Source organism: Ovis canadensis, chromosome 26 (assembly GCF_042477335.2).
Source record: "Ovis canadensis isolate MfBH-ARS-UI-01 breed Bighorn chromosome 26, ARS-UI_OviCan_v2, whole genome shotgun sequence".
NCBI lineage: Eukaryota > Metazoa > Chordata > Mammalia > Artiodactyla > Bovidae > Ovis > Ovis canadensis.
Window position 1 is genome coordinate 51,205,339 of NC_091270.1, and position 23,785 is coordinate 51,229,123.

The window sequence follows — 23,785 nt, forward strand, 5'->3', positions numbered from 1 at the left end:
CCTACACATATTCGCTTTCAATTAATAGACAAAAAGAAATTGATTATGGCAAATTCAGGGCTGGAAAACAGACTCTCTGATTAAAATTCATGCTGACTGCTCTCATCCAGGGCTGGCAAGTCCTGGTGGGGAAGAAAAGCCTTTTCTGTTGACTTTGTTAATACTTGAGAAGAAAGAGTGAAGAAATGAATCACATTCTAATGGGCTCCAGGGGCGAGCACCAGTTCCTGGGGCAGCATGATTACATGCTTCCAGCCCATGACCTTTACTCCTTGGTGACTGGCAGGTAAGGAAGCAGGGAGAGGAGCCCAGCGTGGCTCTCCAAGGCTCCCTGTGAGCTGCAAAGGCCGGGAAGCTCTGCTCTAACAGATGCGACAGAAATGTAGGCCATGTGGAGTCCATCAAGCTGCACCTAAATACAGCTCGATGATACTTCCAGCACATCCTCTGAACAGATTCCAACACACCCCACCACCAGGGGTGGGTCTGAGCAGACCACAGTGTTTTTAAAGCATCACACACACACACAGCAGACTAACAGGGAACAAATATGGAAATGCAATCATGATAAAGGGGTGACCTTTCTCAAGGTGCATCATTTGAAGTATTTTGATTAATTCCTCTTTCTGAATGGGAAAGCAGCTGATGTGAATAATCAGCAAACTCCAGTTAGACATCTGTGCCTGCAGTCAAAGTGGAACCCTTGGGTGGCTTGCACGTGGCACCGGTTTTCCCAGGGTCTGGGTGCAGCCATCCAGCCTGGGTGTCGGGAAGGTTTCCAGCAGTCTCCCGAGGCACCTGCGTTGAACTCCTGGAAGCACGCAGACCACTGCAGGCTGGCTGCTGAGCACCCTTCTCTCCTTTTTTGGCTTCTCTCAATCAGATCCCTGACCACCACGCAGTCTAGATAGCAGGAACCCCTGTACAGAAACTGCTCCCTGAATATAGGAAATTATGGAGCTGGCCATTCAGAGAGAAAGGAAACCACCCAGCACTGAAAAGGTCATTGACCATGGGCCAGACACTGATCTGGATTTGACTCTCAGCCTTGCCATTTTCCTAAATAGGTGACTTGGGGAAACTGTTCCCGCTTTCTCAGCCCTGTCCTATGAATATCCATTAATTACCATTAATAATTAATATTTAGCAGCTGATGAGTATGAATATGGATGGGGATTTTAATAGTCACCCTTTTAGAGCCAGGCATTGCTGCAGTGTGCTTGAGGAAATCAAAGTGGCAAAAATCTTTGCCTTTTATTTTGGTAAGGAGAGGCTGGCAGTGGATGAAAATAAGTAAATTATATGGTATCGTGGAGGCAATAGAGACCATGAAAAAGAAGAAAGCAAAGCAGGAATTGGAGTTGGGAATGTTAAGAGTAGCCAGGGGATTGGCCATTCCCACGTGTGGGGAAATTGCCATGCTTATCGGGCGGCAGGGATGGGCAAGGGCAACAGGCCTGAGACAGAGCTCTGTGGAGGTGTCTGGGGAATAAGGAAGCAGAGAGCAGGTCTGGAGCTGAGGGAAGGGGGTGAGAAGCAAGAGGGAGAACAAGAGAGCTGGAGGCAGGACAGTGAGGTGGGTGCAGGGCCTCTCAGACTTCCACGGTGAGAAAGATGGAAACCTATCCTTGTGCTCTGGACCTAGGAGTGACCTCATCCTTGAGGATTTAGTGAATTTAAAGAAGATGAAGACAGGAGGAGGAGAGGGACTATATGAATTTACATTCCCACCAACAGTGCAAGAGGGTTCCTTTTCTCCACACCCTCTCCAGCATTTACTGTTTGTAGATTTTGGGGTGATGGCTATTCTGACCAATGTGAGGTGATACCTCATTTTAGTTTTGATTTGCATTCCTCTAGTAATTAGTGATGAGGCACGTCTTTTCATGTGCCTCTTGGTCATCTGTATGTCTTCTTTGGGGAAATGATACAGCCACTGTGGAAAGCAGTATGGAGCTATGACCCAGTAATCCCACTCCTGGGCATAAAGCCGGAGAAAAGCATAGTTTCAAAAGCTATATGCACCATAATATTCATTGCAGCACTATTTACAATAGCCGGGACACGGAAGCAAGCTCAAAGTCCACCAACAGGGATGGATAAAGAAGCTGTGGTACATATATATATATATGTGTTATACAGTGGGAATATAATTCAGCCATAAAAAGAAAACTGTGCCATTTGCAGAGACATGGATGGACATAGAAACTGCCATACTGAGTGAAATAAGTCAGAAAAACAAAAATGCATATTAACACATATATATGTAATCTAGAAAAATGGTACAGAGGAACCTATTTGCAAAGCAGAAATAGAGACACAGATATAGAGAACAAATGTATGGACACCAAGGGAGGAAGGAGGGGTGGGACGAATTGGGAGATTGGGGTTGACATAAATACACTTCTATGTATAAAATCACTGCAGATGGTGACTGCAGCCATGAAATTAAAAGATACTTGCTCCCTGGAAGGAAAGCTGCGGCAAATCTAGACAGCATATTAAAAAGCAGAGATATTACTTTACCAACAGAGGTCCATATGGTCAAAACTATGGTTTTTCCAGTAGTCACGTATGGATGTGAGAGTTGGACCATAAAGAAAGCTGAGTGCTGAAGAACTGATGCTTTTGAACTGTGGTGCTGGAAAAGACTCTTGAGAGTCCCTTGACTGCAAGCTAATCAAACCAGTCCATCCTATAGGAAATCAGTCCTGAATATTCATTGGAAGGACTGATGCTGAGGATGAAGCTCCAGTACTTTGGCCACCTGATGCGAAGAACTGACTCACTGGAAAAGATCCTGATACCGTGAAAAATTGAAACAGGAGGAGAAGGGGATGACAGAGGATGAGATGGCTGAATGGCATCACCGACTTGATGGACATGAGTTTGAGCGAACTCCAGGAGTTGGTGATGGACAGGGAAGTCTGGTGTGCTGCAGTCCATGGGGTCACAGAGAGTCAGACACAACTGAGCGACTGAAGTAACTGATGTATAAAATAGATAACTAATGAGAACTGACTGTATAGCATAGGGAACTCTACTCAATGCTCTGTGGTTACGGAAGGGAGAAGGAAATCCAAAAAGGAGGGAATACATGTGTATGTATAGCTGATTTACTTTGCTGTAGAGCAGAAACTAATGCAACACTGTAAAGCCGACTATACTCCAGTAATTTTTTTTTTTTTTAAGGAACTTGAGAGGAAGGAGGACAGGGAAGATGAAGGAAAAATGATACAAAGTGCAATAGGAAAGAATAAATCTGACTCCATATTGGATTTGTCTATTTCACTTGAATCTTTGTATTCTATCACGTTTGCTATAGGTTTGTCATAAAGGAATATTGCCTATAACTTAAAGAGTTCATAATGGCCCATCTCTGGGAACCCTGCTTCGCATGACTAAGCATTAACCTCAAATGCCTTTGTTTAGGTCACGGGAAACATCCTGATCAGATCCACTCGTGAATGGCTGCAGGAAAGAAGAAATTAATACATGCCCTCCCAGAATCTGGTCAAAACCAGGAGATTTTTGCAACATCTTCTGACCTTTCAACTTTACCTCTTCATCTCCCTCTTTCTTTGTTCCATAAAAGAAGTGAGCATCCAGATCCTAACGAGATGGTTCTGTAGGAGCCAGATGTAGTTCTGTAGATGACTGTTTCATCATCTTCTCGGTCTGCTGGCTTTCCAAATAAAGTCTTTATTCCCTGTCCCGATACCTCATCTCCTGATTTATTGGCCCACTGTGTGGTGAGCAGATGGAGCTCGGACTCTGTAGCAAAAGTACTCAGGCACCTCCTGAGACAGGTAAGTGCTTTAAAAATGCTCTTTTGAAACCATCTTCATATTCCCCAGAGAATCACAACCATCTCTCTTTCTCTTCTCCTTTGCCCCAAGACAGTGTGGTTTATACATACAGTTTTGCTTGGGAATCTTTATATTGCTGGAATGAATGTCATGAAACCTAAAAAATAGAAATGAAGTCTGGAATGAAAGCACATTGTTTTTACTAGAGATTCTGGTGATTTGTGTGGGTGATTTGTGTTTTGCTGGGTCCAGGAGCACAGGTTTCCATCCGTCCATCCATCACTGACTGTCAGAGATGAGGGTGCTCATGACCAGTGTCTGCAGTTTCCACCCCCCCACCCCCATGCACCTGCCTGGAGCGAGCAAGGATGCAGGCCTCCAAAGGGACAGAGGAAGACAGGGGCAGGCTGGTAAGTTCCTCATCCATGTGGTGAGAAATTCATGCTGCTGTTCTGCTTACTGACTTCTGCTAAGTAGACAAAGGTCAGAATCAATACCAAGATGCAAGGGAAGGGAGCTTACTCAACTCCCCTCTTTATAAGATTTGAGGTGACCACTGACCCTGCAGGGGTTGTTAAAATGCCTCCCAAGCAAGTAAAGCTCACAAATCCAGTGTGCATCTCATGCATTGAGTTATCAACCCAGGTCTGTGTAAATCAGTGCTGAGGGATCTACTGAATAAAATGCATTATTATCTAAAGAGCATTCGTTTTTCCCAAACTGTTGTCTCTACATGCAGTCCCTCATAGCTGAGGGGATGTCTCCACTGTCTAGTGTGCAAGCCAGAAATCTGTAAACAAGAGACACCTCACACACAATTGGTGACTGAGTGATGTTAATTCTAACCTCCACATGCCTTTCGAGCTCCTCCATTTCTGGTATTACTGGGATGGCCAGAGCATCCCCTGTTCTACCTCTTTTCCCTATTTCTTATTATCTTCCAATCCATCTACTGATTCATTTTGGAGGAAAGAAAACTTATTCAAACCCTTCTCTACTTAAAAGGATTCCCAGGTGGCAACAGTGATAAAGAACCTGCCTGCCAATGAAGAAGACACAAGAGATGTAAGATGGGTTGGGAAGATCCCCTGGAGGAGGGCATGACAACCCACTCCAGCATTCTTGCCTGGAGAATCCCATGGACAGAGGAGCCTGGCGGGCTACAGTCTATGGGGTTGCAAAGAGTTAGACACGACTGAAGTGACTTAATATGCCCTACTTAAAACTCTCCAATGTCTCCTCCCTGCCTAAACCCCTTAGATATACACATTAGACTCTGAGTGAGCTACTGAATATCTCTGCTTATTATTGGGTCAGCCAAAATGTTCATTTGGGTTATTTTGTATGATGTTATGAAAAACTAAATGAACTTTTGAGCCAGCCCAGTATTTCTCAACATCTGCCCTTCATCTTTCTTCATTTCCCCATCAAAATGCACATTAGCCGGATGGATCTTGGAGATCGCCAGAAAGGTACAAAACTGCTTTAAGCAAACACTTTGCATAATCGGCCCTGTTGGTCCGGAGATCTGGCCTCATAGTCACTACAGGGAACGTGCCCCAGGGACCTGCCACCCACGGGGAGGGTGGCCTCAGACCCAGGGGCCTGAGTACAGAGCTCTGATGGCTTCTCCCAGACCACAATTGAGGGCTCTTCCTCCCAGACCGAGACAGAGGGCAGCCAATATGTTGAGGCCAATCCTTGCCCTGAAGGCAGGGAGCCCTGAGGCAGCCTCTCTCAGTCTTCCAGTGATTTCCTCGGATGACAGGAATCTGGGTCACTTCTACCATCTTCCCTCACTCTTTCCTTTACCCCAGATCAGCCGGGAGGTCCAACGACTTCCCCAGTTTCTCCTGGACCACCCCACAGTTCCTCTCACAGCTGTTCCCCCAGGAATATCTCTGCACATTCAACCCTCTCTCAGCCTCTGATCATGGGGCAAAAGCCTCCTTTTTATCAGACGCATCCTCTCCAAGGTGTCTTATGACCCCTGGGTAAAATGATACATCATATATAAAAATAGTGTATTGCATATTATAACTAACCATAGCACTGCTAATCTTGGAGAAGTAAACGCTCGCATGTGTCCACGGCACCCCAGCTGTAATGCCATCACACCTCCCACTATACTGCATGGGCTCATGGCATCCAACGCAACACCTCTGTGTCCAGAGAGCTGAGCACAGGGATTGGCCCGCAGCCAGCAAGGATTCACTGGTGATGAGAGAAGTGCTCAGCACACAACAGGTACTCAGTGAATACACATTGAAAGCGTGAATGAGAGATGCTTACTGACTACACGAATGAACACAAGAATGGATGCGCACAAGCTTGGAGGGCAGGGGCTCCAACAAGGTCCCGGAGAAACCCAAGGGAGAGAGAAAATATTATGTTTCATACATAGGGACCAAGGTGTCAATGTGTATGCATGGCTGGGTCCCAGTGTTGTTCACCTGAAACTGTCACATTATTTGTTAATCGGCTATACATACCCCAATACAACATAAAAAGTTAAAAGAAAAAAAAATCAAGAAAGAAAATGTTTTGTTTCCTTGAAAGAATAATGGAGGATAAGCCTATTCTGACAGGTATGGATCGTAAGAAAGGTACAGAATTGTACTTCTGACATGTCAATTTAAAATATAACCATACGTCAAATATTGGACATTTTGTAATTTTGTTTTGTGGACTGTTTGGGTAATTAGGCTGTTATGAGCTGTTGTGCAGTGGAGGATGGATTAAGTATAGCCTGGATGTTTATAAAAGATGTGCAATTTGTTGTAGGGAACATACAACCTTGTCTCTGAATGGGAAAGACGTGGATTTGCGTAAGAAACTCTAAAAGAAAGTCATCACCAGGTCAAATGTTACTGTCATAAAACTGTATTGCCAAGAGCAAGGTTCTTTTCAAGAAATGATATAGACCTGGAGGTTACTCTCCACTGGTCTTTTATTTAGTAAGAGATGCTGTATGTTAAGAAATATTAGTTATTCCAGGATGTATCTGCATTTGCAATTTCTCATTTTAAGAAAGGAAGTTTGTGATATTACTCAGTGTAAAAACTTGGATTCAAAAAGCCCAGTTTCTCTCCCTTGCTATCTAGGTGACTTTGAACAAGGACCTCCCAGAGACTAATCGCCTATAAAAGGAGAATAATAATAAAACTTCCCATATGGGGTTTGTGAGGATCGAATGAGATAATAAATGTGAACGCCGAAGGAATGGTGCTCAACACACAACTGCGGCTCGATAAACACCGGCTTAATCGACAGCCAAGTCTGTCGTGGCATCGAAGCCTTTTGAAATGTCTGAGATGAATTTCCAGCATGGTGTTTCTCCAAAATCCAAATCTACTTGGAAAGCCTGTGCATCATAACCCTCTCTCCCTCTCACTGGACTCGCTCAACTGCTTTGGGCTGGATTCCCTACCCCAGTCTGAAGAGACCTCTTTTCTCGCCAGGTCTGAGAGATGTCCCCAGGCAGGTTCCCACTCTCACGGTCCTCTTCCCATCCATCAAGCCACTATTGCTACTGCCACTGTCAGAGACTGCAGTCCGCTTCCGGGCCTCCCGATCTTGCCTTCCATAAACACGTGCAGTTATAAAACTGGGATTTGGGTGCTTAATTCCATGTCCTTTTCTGCTGGACCTTTGTCTCCCATCCCTGCACCTACTCTTCAAATCCTCATGTTCTCTCCCTCCTCTGCTTCCTAAAACCTGTGTCTTACTCCCCTGGTGGCCCAGGGCTTAAGATGTCACCTTCCAATGAAGGGGGTTAAGATTTGATCCTGGTCAGTTAGCCAAGATCCCACATGCCTCATGACCAGCAAACCAAACAAAACATGAAACAGAAACAATACTGTAAGAAATTCATTAAAGGCTTTTTAAAAAATGGCCCACATCAAAAAAAAAATCTTAAAAAACAAAAACAAAACCCTTTGTCCTGGAAAGGGTCTGATAAGTTACTTCCACTAGGGGTTTTGCAATACACTGAACTCATATTCATTGAACTCATTGAACTAGGCACTGTGTCCCTTCTTGCCATTTATTTTAAAGGAGACCATATGTTAGAACATACGAATAAACATAAATCAAACTCTACTGGGAGAACTTGAGCAAGCAGTTGAAGTTGGTTGAGAAGGAAGAAGCTGTCCCCATGCTAAACGGATCAGGAGCACGGACTGTCTCATACTCAAATGATATCCTAGGGGATTGCTCATGAACTTTGACTCTAAGGAAGTGTGGTGGCTTTCAAATTCATCCTCATATTTGTTCACACGCCTGCCTTCATGAGGAGGAGTCTCAACTCAGACTCCCCTTAAAGTGTGGCCAGACTTGACTCCTTTCTAATAAACAGGAAAAACGGTAGAGTTAACGGTGTCTGACCTTAAATACTTGGTCACACAAGGTGCTGTGTCTTCCTCTTGGATTTCTCATTCTGGAAGCAGCTGGCTGCATCTCATGGAGAGAGAGCCATGTAATGAGAACAGAGACCTCCTGCCAATAGCCAAGTCGGTGTGCCGTCTTGAAAGCACATGCCTCAGCCCCAGTCAAGCCTTCAGATAAGACTATGTCACACGCCATTCCCGGTTCCCAGACTGTGAAGTGGAGTCGCTCAGTCGTGTCCGACTCTTTGCGACCCCATAGACTGCAGCCTGCCAGGCTCCTCTGTCCATGGGATTTTCCAGGCAAGTACTGGAGTGGATTGCCATTTCCTTCTCCAGGGGATCTTCCCAACCCAGGGCTCGAACCCAAGTCTCCAGCATTGTAGACAGACACTTTACCATCTGAGCCACCAGGGAAGTCCCAGACTCTGAGATAGCCAATATGTGCTGTTGGGAGCGCCTTAGTTTGGGGATACTCTGTTACCCAGAGATAGTCAGTTAATATAGAGGAAGCTGGATATTATGATGTTGTACAGTTAGTTAGAAGTCATGGTGTTTCAAGGTGGCTGCTGAGTTCCTTGTACGATCACAAGAAAATGGGCCTAAAATGCTAAAACCAACAGCACTGACGACCTCCAAAGGCACAGCTGACTCTCATCCCAGGAGAGGGATGCCTGGACCACAAGTGTCTTGGAGGACCAAAATAAAGGTGCCTTACATTCATGCATCATTTCGTGCCTGAAGTCATCTGATCTTCACAATAACCCCACTGGGAATGCAGGGAAATTATAATTATAAATACATTTTGTAGATGATAAAAAGTGAATGCCCAAGTTTCATAGATAATGAGGGATATGGATGGGGTGAGAATTCAGATCCCTGAATGTAAATCCAACATAATTTCTTCTATATTATGCTCTCTGCATGAATTTATTCCCAAGCCAATGACTGTGTTAGTTAACAGTGGAGAGGAAAGAAATAAACACTTTCTGATTATTCATTCTGTGCCAAGAAGTACAGCAGGTGTTTCACACACATGATTTCATTTAATCTTCACACCCATTGGCATAGCTCTTGTTATTTTAGTATTTCTGTCCTTGAAATTCCTTGTAGTTATAACCTGACATGATATAAGGTCAAGGTCTGTCACCCCTGAGTAATTTTTTGTCACATAAAGGCTTTTGTATTAGGGTAAAAGGCAAGAATAGAGCAGGCTTCAACTACAACTACCAACATCAAGGTCACCTCCCATTTCTGCCTCTGTTTTTGGTAAATACAAACCCATCACCATCTCTAACACAAGCAAAAAAGTTAACACCACAAAGTGATTTGGGTTCTGGAAATACATCAATGTAAAAACTAAATATAAACTTCTGCCCTCACCAAGCTCTCTGAAAAGTGTCAAGCAATCCGACATGTATGGAAACCAAGTAAAAATCTGTGTGGGAAACGTCATTCTGTCCCACGCTACTTCCTCATCCAGTTGGGTCATCGACGGCCAATCTTTTTATTTGTTCTCCATCAACTGCCTCACAAAGACTTTTTAAGAAATTGGGATATAGTTGCCTTACAACGTCATGTTAGTTTCTGCCACAGAAGAAGGTGAATCGGCTGTGGGCACACACATATCCCCTCCCTCCGGGCGCTCCCCCCCTCCCCTCTAGGTCATCACAGAGCGTGGAGATCAGTCCTCTCTGGTATTCAGCAGGTTCCCGCCAGCTGTCTATTTTACACACAGCAGTGTATATACGTCGATCCCAATCTCAGAATTCATCCCACCCACCTCTTCCCCCACGATATGCACATACCTGCTCGCTACGTCTGCCTCTCTGTTCCTGCCCTGCCAAAGGGTCATCTGTACCATTTTTCTAGATTCCATACACATGTGTTAATGTTTGGTATTTGCCTTTCTCTTTCCGACTTACTTCACTTTGTCCGATAGACTCTAAGTCCCACTACATCTCCACAAATGACCCAATTCCATTCCTCTTTATGGATGAATAATGTTTCATTGTCTATACGTAGCAAATACTTCTTAGTCACAATCTAGGATACCTTCAGATATCACAGTCTTCAAGATTAATCACCACAACAAAAGCAACAGCTAACCTGCTTGTCCAGGAGAAGCCCTATGGGTAACGCTATGGTAACAATCTTATCTGTTTCTCAGACCCCCATGAGACCAGCACAGGGATCCAGTTCTATGGATGAAGAAACCAAAACCCAGAGAGGTTAAGCTACTTGCTCAAGGTCAAACCATGAGTGAGTCACGTGCCAGCTAGCAATGGTAATGTCAGAACCCAAGTTCTTCACTACAAAGGGATGTGGTCTCTCCTCAGGTCCCCACCCCTTCATTCTCAGCAGCAGAGGTTCCCTCTTCACTGATAAGACTGATCTGTGGAACAGCCCACCCGCCTCCTCCTCTCCAGTAAATCACACACCATGATCGCTTCCGGTTCTCCTTCCAGTTTCAGAGTGTGGGTCCTCCTCCTGCCTTTAGCTCTCTGCCTCTGCTTCTCCTAGGACTTTCCTTCCCTGTGAAAAGTGGATTTATGCAGTGAAGGGTCTGTACCCTCAACTTCCCTTCCTCCCCTTTCTTCACCCTTTGACACCCCACAAACCATCTTCTCTCCCGACCTCTCCACAAACTGCTTTTGCTGAGATCATCAAACCAGCCCACTTCTACACTCTCCAGCGAACAGGTAGAAATTATTTCATCAGAATTCCCTCTTACATTTGACTCTGCTATGACTCCTTCCTTCTTCAAAATCTGTCCAGTGCTCCAAGGTGCTCACCACATGATCCTCTCCCCATATAACTACTCATTTTTGATGTCCTTCATTACCCATACTTAAACGGTTTCTATGGTTTTATCCTTGCTTTCCTCTCCTTTCACCTTTCATCCTCTTTCTATACAATAGGACTCAGGCTCTTCAGTTTAATAACCACCTAATTTGAGGATTCCCAAATCCCTAGATGTGGAAACACTCCTCAGTGATGTTTGCCCCTCCCAACTCTTGTATCCATTTTTAGGTGGAAAATCTTTCTTAATGCTCTGCAGATAACTCAAACTTAACATGACTAAAGCTAAATTCACAATTCCCCTCCTTTCAGATCAGCTCTTCCTCCCTTATTCAAGTGATACCACCACCATCTCTTCCAGTTCTTGAGTCTGGAAGTTGGAGTTATAAAGATCACTTTCACTCTTCCCTTTCTTCAGCTCCTAGTATTGATCCTATTAATAATATTGTTGTAGATAATACTGTGTATCTTACTCCACCCAGTCCTAAAACCCACCCTCCTAGTGCAGGAGCTCATCACCTCTTGCCTGGATCACCTTGTTGCTATTGTTCTTGTTTGTATGCATGCAGGCATGCCTGCATGCATACTAAGTCGCTTCATTCATGTCAGACTCTTTGCAACCCCATGGACTGCAGCCCACCAGCCTCCACTGTCCATGGGATTCTCCAGGCAAGAATACTGGAGTGGGTTGCCATGCCCTCCTCCAAGGGAGCTTCTGGACCCAGGGATCGAACCCGTGTCTCTTACATCTCCTGCACTGGCAGCTGGGTTCTTCACTACTAGCACTACCTGGGAAACCATAGTTGTTGTTTAGTCGCTAAATCATGTCTGTCTCTTTGCAACCCCATGAACTATAGCCCACCACGTTCCTCTGTCCATGGGACTTCCCAGGCAAGAATACTGGAATGAGTTTCCTTCTCTGGGGGATCTTCATTACCAAAGATTGGAACCCACATCTCTTGCTTGGCAGGCAGATTCTTTATCACTGAGCCAGCAGGGAGCCCTGACTTACTGTAATAATTGATTAACTGTTTTCTCCAGTTCTACAGTTGTCCAATCTGTTGCTTTTCCTTTTTTTTTTTAATTGCAGTATAATTGCTTTACAATGTTATGTTAGTTTCTGCTGTACAATGAAGTGAATCAGCTACATATATACACATATCCCTTCCCTTCAGTCATGTCCGACCCTTTGCAACCCCATGGTTGCTGCACACCAGGCCTCCCTGTCCATCACCACCTCCCAGAGCTTACTCAAACTCATGTCCATTGAGTCAGTGATGCCATCCAACCATCTCATCTTCTGTCCTCCCCTTCTCCTCCTGCCTTCAATCTTTCCCAGCATCAGGGTCTTTTCCAAGGAGTCAGTTCTTCATCATGTGGCCAAAGTATTGGAGTTTCAACTTCAGACTCAGTCCTTCCAATGAATATTCAGGACTGATCTTCTTTACGATGGACTGGTTAGATCTCCTCACAGTCCAAGGGACTCTTAAGAGTCTTCTCCAACACCACAGTTCAACAGCATCAGTTCTTCAGTGCTCAGCTTTCTTTATGGTCCAACTCTCACATCCATACATGACTACTGGAAAAACCATAGCCTTGATTAGACAGACATTTGTTGGCAAAGTAATGTCTCTGCTTTTAATATGCTGTCTAGGTTGGTCATAACTTTTTTTCCAAGGAGCAAGTGTCTTTTAATTTCATGGTTGCAGTCACCATCTGCAGTGATTTTGAAGTCCAAGAAAATAGTTTGTTACTGTTTCCATTGTTTTCCTGTCTGTTTGTCATGAAGTAATGGGACCAGATGCCATGATCTTTTGTTTTTTTAAATGGTGAGTTTTAAAACAGCTTTTTCACTCTCCTCTTTCACGTTCATCAAGAGACTTTTTAGTTCCTCTTCACTTTCTGCCATAAGGGTGGTGTCATCTGCGTATCTGAGCTGATTGATATTTCTCCCAGCAATCTTGATTCCAGCTTGTGCTTCATCCAGCCTGGCAATTCACAAGATGTACTCTGCATATAAGTTACATAAGCAGGGTGACAATATACAGCCTTGATGATGATGATGAAGTCACTCAGTTGTGTCCAACTCTTCCTGACCCCATGGACTATATCCTACGAGGCTCCTCTGTCCATGGAGTTTTCCAGGCAAGAGCACTGGAGTGGGTTGCCATTTCCTTCTCCAGGGGATCTTCCCAATGCAGGGACTGAACCCAGGTCTCCTGCACTGCAGGCAGACGCTTTATCCTCTGAGCCACCAAATTTGAGGTACTCCTTTTCCAATTTTGAACCAGCATGTTGTTCCATGCCCAGTTCTAACTGTTGCTTGTTGACCTGCATACAGGCTTCTCAGGAGGCAGGTCAGGTGGTCTGGTGGCTCTATTTTTAGTTTTTTAAGGAAGTGCCATCTGGTTCTCCATGGTGGCTATACCAGTTTGCATCCACACCAGCCATGTAGAAGGTCTCCCCTTTCTTCCACACCCTCTCTAGCATTTATTATTTGTAGATTTTTAGATGATGGTCTTTCCAACCTGTGCAAAATAATACCTCAAAAACATATCAGTGTGACTCTACAATCTGTAAGACTTTCCATTTCCTGTACCTCTACTCATCAACAACTTAAGTCAACTCAAGTCAAGCACCACCTCTTCTAGGAAGTCTTCTAGCTTGGTTCCCCATCTTTTGGCCTTCCTGCTTTCCCCTAATATGGCATTTTTCCATATCATATTAACATTTTCTGTCTCTGATCATCTTTAATATTAGAATACATTACATGCTTCCTATGTGCTGGCCCCTTCCAGGCACTGGGGATAGAACAGTACAAGTGACCCAGAAAATCCCCGTTCCTCTGGGATTTTTATACTATTTGTGAAAGCACAGATACAGGGATGGATGGCTAGATAAACAGATAGATAGAAATATCAGAAAGGAACATGTGCTAGGCAGGGAATCAAAACAAGATGATATGACACAGAATATTTTGGAGTTTTTAAGCTGAGCTGGCTGACAAGAGGGGCTAGTCACATGATGATTGCTTAAAAAATAATAATTAAAAAAAAACATTATAAGGAGAAATTCCAGGATGTGTACGAAATACTAGTTCAGGCAGAAAAAGTTTTCGCTGTTAGAAAATCAGAAAAAACACCACACGGGAGGCCTGGAGCAGCACAGTGGGCAGGGGGGAACTGGTCTGAGCTGACAGAGAGGTGGGTAGAGGTCAGATGACATCGGGTTCCATGAAGGATAAAGCATCTCAGTTCTCCTCTGTGTACAATGGGAAGTCTTCAGTGGATTTTCAGTAAAAGAGAATAAGATCTGGGTTACATTTTTTAAAGCTCACTCTGACTGTGTATGAGGAATGGTAAATAGAGAGACAAATGTGCCCCCAGAGAGCAAGTTAGAGGGCAAGTACACCAAGTCCAGAAAAGACAGAGGTCAGAGGCTGGGACTAGAATGCTAAGTGACAGAGAGATGCAGACCGATCTGAGACGTGGAGACTGGAGGGAAAGAAAAGGATCACGATTAATTTCTAGACTTTTGCCTTGAGAAGCTGAATAAACTGTAGTGTTGTTTAGAAATATGTGGTGATTAGGGGGGAAGGAGGAAGGAGGTTGTGGAGGGAAAGTAAGTGTTCTTTTTATTTTTCTTTCTTACTTTTTTTTTTATTATTTTGTGGAGTTACCAAAAAATTTAAAATTTTTTATTTTTAAAAATGGAAGTAAATTGATTTATAATACCAAATTAGTTTCAGATATACACCATAGTAATTCAATAATTTTATAAATGATAGTCAACTTAAAGTTATTATAAAATACTGGCTATATTCCCTGTGCTATACAATATATCCTTGCAACATATTTACTTTATAGGTAATAGTTAGTATCTCCTAGTCTCCTAACCCTAACCCTCGTCCTGCCACACTGGTAACCACCAGCTTATACTTTACTGTTTCTGTATTGTTATTTGTTTATTTTGTTTCTTAGATTCAGCATATAAGTGATAACATACCTTTTTCCAAAAAAGACAAACATATGGCCAATAGGCACATGAAAAAAATGCACAAAAATAGGAAAATGTAAATCAAAACCCCAATGAAGTATCACCTCACACCTGTCAGAATGACCATCATCAAAAAGACAGCAAATAACAAGTGTTGGCAAAGATGTGGGGATCAAGGCACACTGTTGGTGGGAATGCAAACTGGTATAACCGCTATGAAAAATAGCATGCAGATTCTCCAGAAATCTGGAAATAGAACCACTACCCAATCCAGCAATTCCGTTTTTGGGCCTATAACTGAAGAAAATGAAAACAATAATTCAAAAAAGACACATGCACCCTAATGTTCACAGAAGCCCTATTTACAACAGCCATAAGACAGAGGAAACCTAAGCGTCCATCAATAGGTCAATGGATAAAGAAGATATACACATTATGGATTATCACTCAGCTATGAAGAGAATAAAACTTTGCCATTTGCAATAACACAGACAGGTCAAGAAGGCATTATGATTAGTGAAATAAGTCAGACAAAGAAAGAGAAATACTGTATATTATCAAGATTTCTCTTTTATGCTAAGTTTGAGGTCTGAATAGATAGTCTGGAGTTCCAGGGAAAAGTGTATATATACATACATATACCATCAAATGTATATATGTATATATATACATGTATATATATGTATATATAGTGCATGTGTATATGTGTGTGTGTGTGTATATATTCATATAGATAAATAGTATGTATGTCATTGAAATAGATCCCTTTTGGAAAATGTGTTAATAGAGAAGAACAGAGCACCCAGGGATGGTACCTATAAGACTCTTTGTGACCAGACTTTTTTGATAAGCCTCCTTGGTAGGAATTTTAGAGATGCTGGGGCTGAGCAGGGACTTGGAAGTCTTTGTAAGTTTCTCCCGTTTTGTTCCCTGAAGGAGGTCTGTGCCCTATCTCCTGTCCTCAAGCAGTTTCAGGAGATGGCCCTGCCACTGTGATCCTAGGACACCACCCAGTAAATTTCCCGCTCCACCCATTCACAAACTAGCTAGGCTATTTTCTTCAGAAAGATCTTCCATAACCCTGTCAAATTTTAAATATATACATTGGAAGCAAAATAGACAATTTCACCAAGGGAAATTGGACATTCTATCATAACTCGCTGTCCTGAACAAATTATATAAATAATAATACTTGCAACCACAGATGGTCTATTTCCCGGGAAAGCTCTGTAATAAATCCCTAAGCTATAGGGATGTACCAGCAGAAAATGTGTTTTGTTTTTTTTTTTTTTTCCCCTTTTTTACTCACCAGTGGGAAAACAAAACATTATTTTCTCTCTCCCTCAAATAAATTTCAGCAATTCAAATTAGTTTCAGATGAAACCATGTATTCTCCAGGTGGTGTTTCAATTCTTTAGTATTCTTGGTTCAATTCATTTCCAGGTGGATATTAATTATCTTACACATGTGATTCTAGAGTATTTTTATTAAAGTCATCAGTTCCATTAAAAATGGTCTTTCATTTATAATTTTTCTATGTACCTAAAGCAAAGAGATTTGGAATGCCATTCATTAATAAAACAAGGTCATTTTCTTGAGAAAATTGGAAACCTCTAAAGTTCCTCTTTAATTTTTTCAGAGCAGGACTAAATGACTCAGCACTTGATGCTCTGAACTTTGATCTGGTACTTAACTGTCTTTCCTTCTGTTGTTATCCGGCTGCTTTGTTAGTGTGCTGTGGCTGTTTTGTAGTGTGCTAACACGGCTAGACTGAATGTTTACTACAATCTCCTCCACTGTCTTGTTCCAGTTTTGTCTTTTCACGCTTGAAGATCAAGGCTTTTGCGGCTCACACAGACCAGCATCTGATTCCCCTGCAGAATGCACCCTTCCCCGAGGTGGGTGGTGATGACCAGTGAGTACTAACGAGGGATTCTGTCCATCCTCGTGGCTTCCAGCTGGTGATCAGGAATTCAAGCTCATCCCGGCACTTCTCCACTTTCAATCCCTTTCTCCTTCCAACAGCCTGGACTGCATCCTCCAAGCCCCAGCTTCTGATGTAAAAGCAACAGCCTTAGAGAGTATTTAGCCAGCTGCCACAGATGCCGGAGGTCAAAAACCTCTGTTGTGGATACCTGGTGGCGGATGGGGGAAGTTGTTCAAGATGCTGTTTTTTCCTCTCTGCTCCTTTCCCAGCACCAAATGACACATCTGCCTCCGGGCTTTATCTTGATCCTCTCTGTGAAAGTGAACATATTAGTTGCTTCAGTCGTGTCCAACTATTTGCAACCCCATGGACTGTAGCCCACCAGGCTCCTCTGTCCACGGGATTTCCCAGGCAAGAATACTGGAGTGTATCACTTCTCCAGGGGATCTTCCTGACCCAGGGATCGAACCCAGGTCTCCTGCATTGTAGGCAGATTCTTTACCATCTGAGCCATCAGAGAAGCCCTCTCTAGTTAACTCCAACATCCCCATTTTAAGCCTTGGCTTGTATCTGCACTCCATATCTATTTCCAGCTACCTACAGGACATTCTCATCCCTTCAAAAGCAATGCATTTAAAGCTTAACTGACTAAAATCCCTGCCAGCCTCCATCAGCACCCCTTCCACCTTCTAGACTGGACAAAGGCAGGCACCTTTGACCCTTGCCTTTGTTTTCTTCTCAGCAATGGTTTTCAAATGGTTCCTAAGAGTTCTAGAAAACAGTAGGGGCCCAGGAAGAAGTCCAGTGGGTAACACTTTTGACCCTACATGTCCAAGTTCCAATAGACAGAGTTCTGTTTTCATGGAATTCCACATGCAGCTATTTTAAGAGTTCTGCTTATTGACTGTGGCATCTTCATGAAAAGTCCTATCCTTGGCATGTCCCAGAGCCACATGTCACCCTCTGCCCTCCTCACTGCTAGTATCTGTGGGGCTGCAGGCCTGTCTTGCTCATCCTGTGAGAACATTGGTGAGGAACAACCTCACTCCACCCTCACACTCATCACTGGGGGCATCACAGTTTCCAAATGTCAGCCAGGCTCCCATGAGGAAAATCAATCACCGCCTCCCAATGGACAAGCCAGGCTCCCATGGGAAAAACCAACCACCACCTCCCAGCGGACGAGCCGGGCTCCCATCGGAAAAACCAACCACCACCTCCCAGTGGACGAGCTGGGCTCCTATTGGAGAAACCAACCACCACCTCCTAATGGGCAAACTAGATTTTTCATCTCTTCCTACTTGACTCTGGTATGAAGTGACTCTGTTTTTTACTCTCTTTGAAATGCTTTTCTTCCTTGGCTTCTAAAGCATTAGTCTGCTCTGTTCTCCTGCTATTTGAAAAGAAATAAAAAGGCATCATTATGGGAAAAGGGGGTGACGTCACTTCCTTTTGTCACCCTGTGTGTGGGCATGTCCATCAGTGTGTGTGTCCCTGTGTTTTCCACATACTCTCTTCAAATGATCTCATCTCTTCCCGGTTCATCCACTTCAACAATCTTCTATGAGCTGATGACCCTTGAGTCACATCTCAATCACCATTTATGATTTGCACACCAGTCTCAAAAAACCAAATGTCCACTGGAATCTTGACCTGAACACTCCTAGACCTTTACAATCATACCATCTACAAATGAACTCATCCTTGTTCACCAGCCCAGGTTCATCTCATCCAAGTGTATTTCTCTCATTTATTCATGCCTGTACTAGTCTCTCCTTTCTCTTGATTCCTTGCATGATGGTATATAAGGTCATTCTCAGATATTAACATTTAAATATTCTTTTATTATGTACTTCTATTGTTTCCTCATATAAACTCTAGGCTTCTTGAAGGCAGGGATCACACCATTGGCTGGTCTTCCAGACTCACATTACCTGACATTTAGCTACACATAGAGCCAACATACGAAATGGTATAGAATTATTCTCCAGTATTTGGCTCAACTAATAAAATAAGATGCCAGAAAATCATAACTGCATCTGCTCTCTAAATCCAAAAGTAACAGATGCAATCCATCTTATCTGAGTACTACTAACAGGAGAAATCATTCTAAAGTGGAAAAATGTAAGGCAAAAATGTTCTAAAATAGATTTTAAAGTTTGACTTAGAGTTATGCCTTAAACATTTTCACCTGCATGACTTTGCATGACTTGATAATCCATCTTTCTCCAACTTCAGCCCTCTGACTGGACAAGGGCATATGAAGACAGATGAGAAAGGCATAATTTATTTGGCTATAGGGCTCTGTCTTAGAGATAGTCAATCCTTGATTCTGAAAGCCAGTCAGAAATTGGGGGACTAAGGGGCGGCTGGGAAACAGAAGTGGGGCTTCCAGCTTTGCTTCCTGTGGCCAGTCTCCCGGTCCAAGGACAACTGCTGACCTTCCACCCTGTGGCCACAGGAGGAGCGGCCTCTCCACTCTCTTATGCCAGGTTCCCCCAGACTCTCAGAAGCTTCACAAATCTGCTATCTACTACCTTTCTCTGACTGAGAACGATGAAACAATAATGAAGCTACTTATTCCCTGCTAGCCTGCCAAAATGATTTAAAAAAAAAAAAATGATGAGTCATGAGCTCAGTACATCCATAGTTACTTTAGAATACTTGAAATCTTGGCTTGATGGGCCCTAAGCAAGAGGAATGAAAGGAATCACTATGGACAAAGCCACAATGAGAAGGAGGTCTAGAAATCCTATGCAGGAGAAATAGTTAGCTCCTTGAGTCACATTTCTCACTTTCCCTTTTAAATCCAGATTATATAGAAGCAGATGCTATTTCTCCATCCTTCGGCCCCAAAAGGCCAAGCCTGACCTGCCAGCTCCAGTCCCCCTCTGCCCTCTTTGCCCTGCTCAATGACATGCTTTAAATGTCTACATCAATCCCTCCCATCCAAACTCCTCACAGATGAGATTCTTATATTTGTCGTTTACACATCCTATTGTACAACTAGTCCTGGGACTTCTATGGGAAAGAGACAAAAGTAACTTTTTTCTTCTTCTTCATTAATTAACTATTAGGCATGTGTGCAGGGAAGGGTATCATGATAAAGAAGAAAGCCATTGCCTGAAATAAAGACCCCAAGGCAGGTCCAGTGGTCCAGCCTGTCACATCCTCTCTGGGGAATGGCAAAATTACTCACAATTAACAGAGAACATTTTGGAATGATATTTGGTGACTTTAGTTATTCTATATGCTATGTTGGCCTCAACCCTAATTAGATGGTTGAGGAAAGAAAGACTATTAATTGTTTAGCATCCATTGTGGACACAGGATGAGGTATTTTAATCAAAAGATATAGGAATAATCCTTCTTCAAGGTTAAAAGAAAAATTACCTTCATGGATAGTAAAAAAAAAAAAATCTGCTTTGGAATAATAAAGCAGTTCTTGTTATGAATATCTGACTCAGGCTGACTCTTTAATCTGTGTGCTACCTTATAGAAGCTAATCATATGCTATCAATGCCTAGAACCATACACTAGAGCTTGTGTTAGAAGCTTGAAGAGAAAACAAATAATTAGAATTGATTTTCAACAGAAGTTGGACAGATAAATGCATCTAATCATCATTCTTTGATCACAACTGTCACTTATTCCTAATGTAATTTGCATCCCTGGTTTCTTCTGAGGAATCACCATGAAATATCCTATCAGATGTTATAAGATTTAAATCATCATACATTAGACATGAGGGCTCTTCAAAGAAAACCCAGAAAATAGGGCATTTTGAGTGAAGAAAGCAAAGGCTTTTGGGGTAAAGTCTTAGAAGGCAAAGCTTCTGTGACAGTCCAGACAATGACACGGCAAGCGCTTTCTTGATGCTTCACTCTGTTCATACTTGTCACCCCTCCTGCATCCTCAGACCACCTTTGCTCTTCCCTTCCCAGCTCAGGTTCCCAGCTGCTACAGAAATTAAAAGCTGCACCTAGAATGTGCATTCCTGGTGACATTTTCTTGGACACACAGCAGGGATGCTATGCCTGGTCACCCAGTTCCACTGCAGTTGGCAGCTGCTCAGATAATTTGTCAGCCTCCATCGCTGAGACGGGCCACCAGCCCTCTCTCCTGCAATTTCAATGGACCCTGAAATGAGAGGTCACTCTTGGGGATTCCAAAGCTTTCGTGTTTAGGCATTTAAAAAGGGCACGATTGCTTGAAGGATAAGGAATGTAATTTGTTAGTTTGCCATTCTCTGCTAAGTGACTTGGAACCTAGAATGCAGTGGATCACTCTATCATGACTGACTCAACTATTGACCCAATAAATGGTTGACCTGGAGTTCTTTCACCATGACTTATTGTTTCAATGAAAATGTCCAGCTCGTGAGTGGAGCAAATTCCATCAGTAGAATGAACTCTCAAGATTCAATATAGAACTACCCATCGCGTGTTCTAGAAGGTTGACTAACTAGTGGCTTGAGACTAGGTTTCTTGAGAGTTAAATTTAAATGAGAAATGCCTCCTTAATGTGCATACATACATGAAATCTGCTGGTAGATAGATCTTTAACTTGTACTGATTTTTTTTTGAAATACTGGTGTGAGGGAGCCTAACTCCTTTCCTGTCACTTTTAGAAGGGGAACAGCAAATGTCTTCCTTCTAATCTAGTGAATTTCTTGTCTGTAATGAATTGCTCAGATTACATTCTGAATTGATCTCTCTCTTACACAGAAAGCATCCTTTTTACATGCAGGATTCTCATATAATATGAAATAATACAATCGTGACATCTAGTTCCAAGAAATAGAAAACTGTGTAGTTGGTTTAAAAGGGTCCTTTCTATTATAGATACTCAAGAGCAACTCAATAAGTTGCCTGACCATGAAAATCTTAACTGTTAGGAAATTTATCTTATTTAGCCCTAGAAAGATGTTAGAACACAGAATCTATTGTTTGAGTTTTATCCATTATCAAGGAAGCCAAATCAGAGGTCTGAAACTTCTCTATTTGGGGCTATTATAAGATCATTCTTGTTAGAACAGGAATAAATTCGGCAGTGATGGTTTTGGAATCAAACACAGTAAAGAGCACATGTTAGCCTGTTAGGTGTCTTTAGAAAAAAGAGCACTTAAATAAGGAAGCAAAAAGACAGATATATCTCTGGGGAGTATAACAGGACCAGAAGCTGTGAGTAGAACTTTGAAGTAATTGTGTCCTGAACTTGAAATGTCACCAACATTTTGAAAGCTAGCTAGGTTTTGATTTGTATTTGACTACTCAGCATGACACGGACTGAGGTTTCTCTGTGACCCTAAAACCTATAGAAAAGAAAATACACTTTCCTATTTTCTGTTAAGGACTATTCAAAGTGACACATATATACTATAATGATGCTCAAAAATGTATATTCAGACTGAGGCCCAGATTCTGATTGCATCTTGCTATGCTTAACCCACTATAGAATGGCCTGGAAAATTTTAACTTAAAATTTTAAGGAAAAAAAAACAAACAAAAGTCTTCAAAATGTTTATTGCTGAGTTATAACTTAAATAACAGTAGTTAACACCTGCAGAGGTGACTCCCTAACAGGAAGATCATTTGTTTTTTGAGAAAATCCTTCCAGATTCTGGAAGATAGGGCCATTTATCAAATGCTGTGAATCAAAGTCAGATTTAATAAGTTAATGTTGAGATTAGCTAGAATCTAGCATGAGCTGCAGCAGACAGATGCCTGCATAAAAAAGGATACCTATTATTTTTCAATGGAGAAATAAAAAATGCAAATGAAGAAGAAAAATGTGGTCTGTGTTAGCAGAATGGTAAAGAAAAATCTCTCCAAGGAGTCTCAAAAGAATATTAGAAGAATGACTTTAGGAAATGCATCCAAGAGTATAGTCCCATTTATTTTATTTACTTTCAAGGTTTATAACTCCCAGTCTTTGGAGAATAGAGTGCTAATTACTGATGACTGACAAAATGTAACTGGTAATCAGAGCCAGAGAAAGTCAGAAGCCTGAGTAGGAATCAAAGTGTAAAGACCACACACACACACTGGGAGCATTCAAAAAATTTTCTCCATAAAAAAGAATGAAATAATGTCATCTGAAGCAACACGGAGAACCTAGAGACTGTCACAGTGAGAGAAGTAAATCAGACAGAGAAAGATAAATATCATATGATATCATTTATATGTGGAATCTAAAATATGATACAAATGAATCTATCTGTGAAACAGACTCATAGATATGGAGAACAGGGGAGAGTGGGGGAAGGGAAGGATGGATTGGGAGTTGGGGATTAGCAGATGTAAAGTACTGTGTGTGTGTGTGTGTGTGTGTATATATATATATATATATTCAATATCCATGCAATAAATATATATATATATATAGTATTTATTTATTGCATGGATATTGAATAGCATTCCATGATGATTTATTACAGGATATTGATAGCATCCCCGGTGCTACACAATAGGACCGTGTTGTTTATCCATTCTCTCTCTCTCTCTCTCTCTCTCTCTCTCTCTATATATATATATATATATATATATATGTATATATATATATATATATTCAATATCCATGCAATAAATAAATCCTATATATATATATATATATATGAGAAACTTAATCACTTTGCTGTACAGCAGAAATTAACACAATGTTGTAAATCAATGATACTGTAATAAAATAAATTATTAAAAAGTGTTCTTTCGGATGCAGCAAGATTGAATACCAAGGTTGACACCGTGTGAAATGAGGACTTGGAACAGGTGGAAGTCAATAGACCCCAACAAACTCAGCATGGGACTAGCCTTCTAGAGGCTGTCCTAGATAATTCTTTATATTGCACAGTCTGATTTAGGTCA

The 23,785-nt window shown here is 42.2% G+C and overlaps 1 protein-coding gene across 3 annotated transcripts in view; it reads right to left on the reverse strand.

Annotated features, from left to right (window-relative positions):
* ZMAT4 (zinc finger matrin-type 4) overlaps nt 1-23,785 on the reverse strand; it is a 366,351-nt gene that overhangs the window by 17,730 nt on the left and 324,836 nt on the right. The window contains exon 7 of one of the 3 annotated variants that reach the window (XM_069572841.1): nt 16,266-17,231. The exons of 1 other annotated variant lie outside the window; for it this stretch is intronic. In XM_069572841.1, the coding sequence (XP_069428942.1) occupies nt 17,105-17,231 (127 nt within the window). In that variant the 3' untranslated portion in view covers nt 16,266-17,104. Of the gene's footprint in view, nt 1-16,265; nt 17,232-23,785 lie in introns of those variants that run through there. One more of the 3 variants, XM_069572844.1, reaches the window with a different exon arrangement.